The 2,059-nt window shown below is 34.8% G+C and overlaps 1 protein-coding gene across 1 annotated transcript in view; it reads right to left on the bottom strand.

The window, feature by feature from the left end:
• Window positions 1–441: 441 nt before the first annotated feature.
• LOC107688896 (solute carrier family 15 member 1-like) overlaps window positions 442–2,059 on the bottom strand; it is a 4,223-nt gene continuing 2,605 nt past the window's right edge. The window contains exons 7-9 of the mRNA XM_016486726.1: window positions 1,096–1,186; window positions 674–757; window positions 442–566 (exon numbers count right to left, since the gene is read on the bottom strand). Of these exons, the coding sequence (XP_016342212.1) occupies window positions 442–566; window positions 674–757; window positions 1,096–1,186 (300 nt within the window). The remainder of the gene's footprint in view (window positions 567–673; window positions 758–1,095; window positions 1,187–2,059) is intronic.

Below are 2,059 nucleotides of genomic sequence, written 5' to 3'. Positions count from 1 at the left end.
AAAAGTGAACTGTAACTGAGGGGTCTCATTCTATCTCTCCCTTTTTCCAAAAACGTAACACTATTTCTTAAAGAAAGCATCATTTTTTGTCGGTGCTCTTACTCCAATGCATTTCATGACTCGAAACATTTAGTATCTCTGAAAAGCCCTGAATGTGCTCTGTACAGGACATCCAGACTTAAAACGGTGGCATGTATAGTCTCAGAGAAATACACCAAAATATAATGTCCTCATATGAGGTCACAGGGTCTCAGGAGGATACGTTTTAAAATCTCTCGTTAGCCTAATGTTTGGCCTTCACTGCTGGCCGTGAAGTCTATAATATTTGCATACTAAATTTTGATTGTTTATCAAACATGCAAGTGACACTGTCTTTTAATGAAAAGTGAACTGTAACTGAGGGGTCTCATTCTATCTCTCCCTTTTTCCAAAAACGTAACACTATTTCTTAAAGAAAGCATCATTTTTTGTCGGTGCTCTTACTCCAATGCATTTCATGACTCGCAGCAGGATGTTGCCTTTGGGGGATTCCATAATGTACATGCTGTGACCTGCGATGAACACAACTGCAGAGAGAAGAAGAACCTCAGTCGATCACGGCTCCCATCGAGTGGTCATAAAAGGTATTGCACGTCAAAATAAATACCAGTAGACCGAAACTGCTGTAACTTACTGAGGGCAACCACCATGAGAGCTGCAGGGACCCCAAAAGCCAGCGGGAAACAACTTTGCTTTGAGTAGATACCACACTCTTGAGCTAACAAATACACACAAAGACAAGACGTATTGTTCATAAGCATATTTACCAATCTACCATGTATTAAGTAAAAGATGTGGTTACACTTTATTTTAAGGTGTCCTTGTTACGGTGTAATTATACATTTAAGTACTGAGTAATATTAATTAACTACATGTATTTACTATTTGGTTAGGGTTAGGATTAGGGTTTGGCTTAGGGGTACTTGCATGTAGCCTAATTATGCATAATTTATTGTTATTACAATAGTAAGTACATGTAACATGTGTAACAAGGACAACTTAAAACAAAGCATTACCAAAGATGCTATTCAGATTGTAATTACTGTAAATACACACCTCTCAGGATGGGTGTGATGAGAGTGGAGAGAAGACTGCCAGCGTTTATGAACAGATAAAATATGGAAAAGAAAGTACTCCTTTGTTTTTCCTGAAAAAAAAATAAAAAATCATTATTAATATCATTTATATACACTACTATTCAAACATTTGGGGTAAGTCATTTTTTAAATGTTTTATTATTACTCTTTCATTTATTTATTTTTATTACAATATTATTACATTGTAAAGTAATTGCTTCAATTTTAATCGATTTTATTCCTGTGATGGCAGTTGAATTTTCAGTCTTTAGTGTCTTACAATCAGTGTCTTCAGAAATCTTTCTAATATGCTGATTTGGTGCTTAAGAAACATTTCTTATTATTAGTAGTATTGAAAACGTGTGCTGCTTAATATTTTTGTGATGACAATGATACATTTTTTAAGGATGAATTTTTATAAATTCTTGCTGAATAAAGTATTATTTCTTTTAAACAACAATAAAATATTTTGTAAACCTGTCTATACCATAATAAAAATATAACTTTAGGATTTTAAGCCAATAAGATAGTATCACTTGTTGAGTTCCTCAGAAGCCTCTACTGGCTGAAAACATGGGAAAAAATGTTACAATAAGAGGAATGCTGACTTTACCCTAATAGAAACACCAGCATTCCTCAAATTGTAACATTTGGTCTAAAATATGCATATTTCACACTTTGAATTTTGGCCTTTAGACTTTATATCCTTGTGGCAGGGGTGTAGGGGGTGTAGGAGCCTACAAATCACTTAAGTATCTCTATTTGTTAATCCCTAACACTCAATAGAGACTTAACCTTGAACTGATAAAAGCTGATTTACACACAAGAATTTGCTGCTATGCTTGAATGCAGTTCATCCTCTTTAATAGGGTGTGTTTATCTGTTAATTGTGTGTGGGTGTGTGTGTGTGTGTGTGTGTGTGTGTGTGTGTGTGTGCGTGTGTG

This window comes from Sinocyclocheilus anshuiensis, unplaced genomic scaffold (genome assembly GCF_001515605.1).
Source record: "Sinocyclocheilus anshuiensis isolate Anshui unplaced genomic scaffold, SAMN03320099.WGS_v1.1 scaffold101, whole genome shotgun sequence".
Taxonomy (NCBI): domain Eukaryota; kingdom Metazoa; phylum Chordata; class Actinopteri; order Cypriniformes; family Cyprinidae; genus Sinocyclocheilus; species Sinocyclocheilus anshuiensis.
Note: the sequence above shows the minus strand (reverse complement) of the source record. Positions and strands in the feature narration are given on the sequence as shown.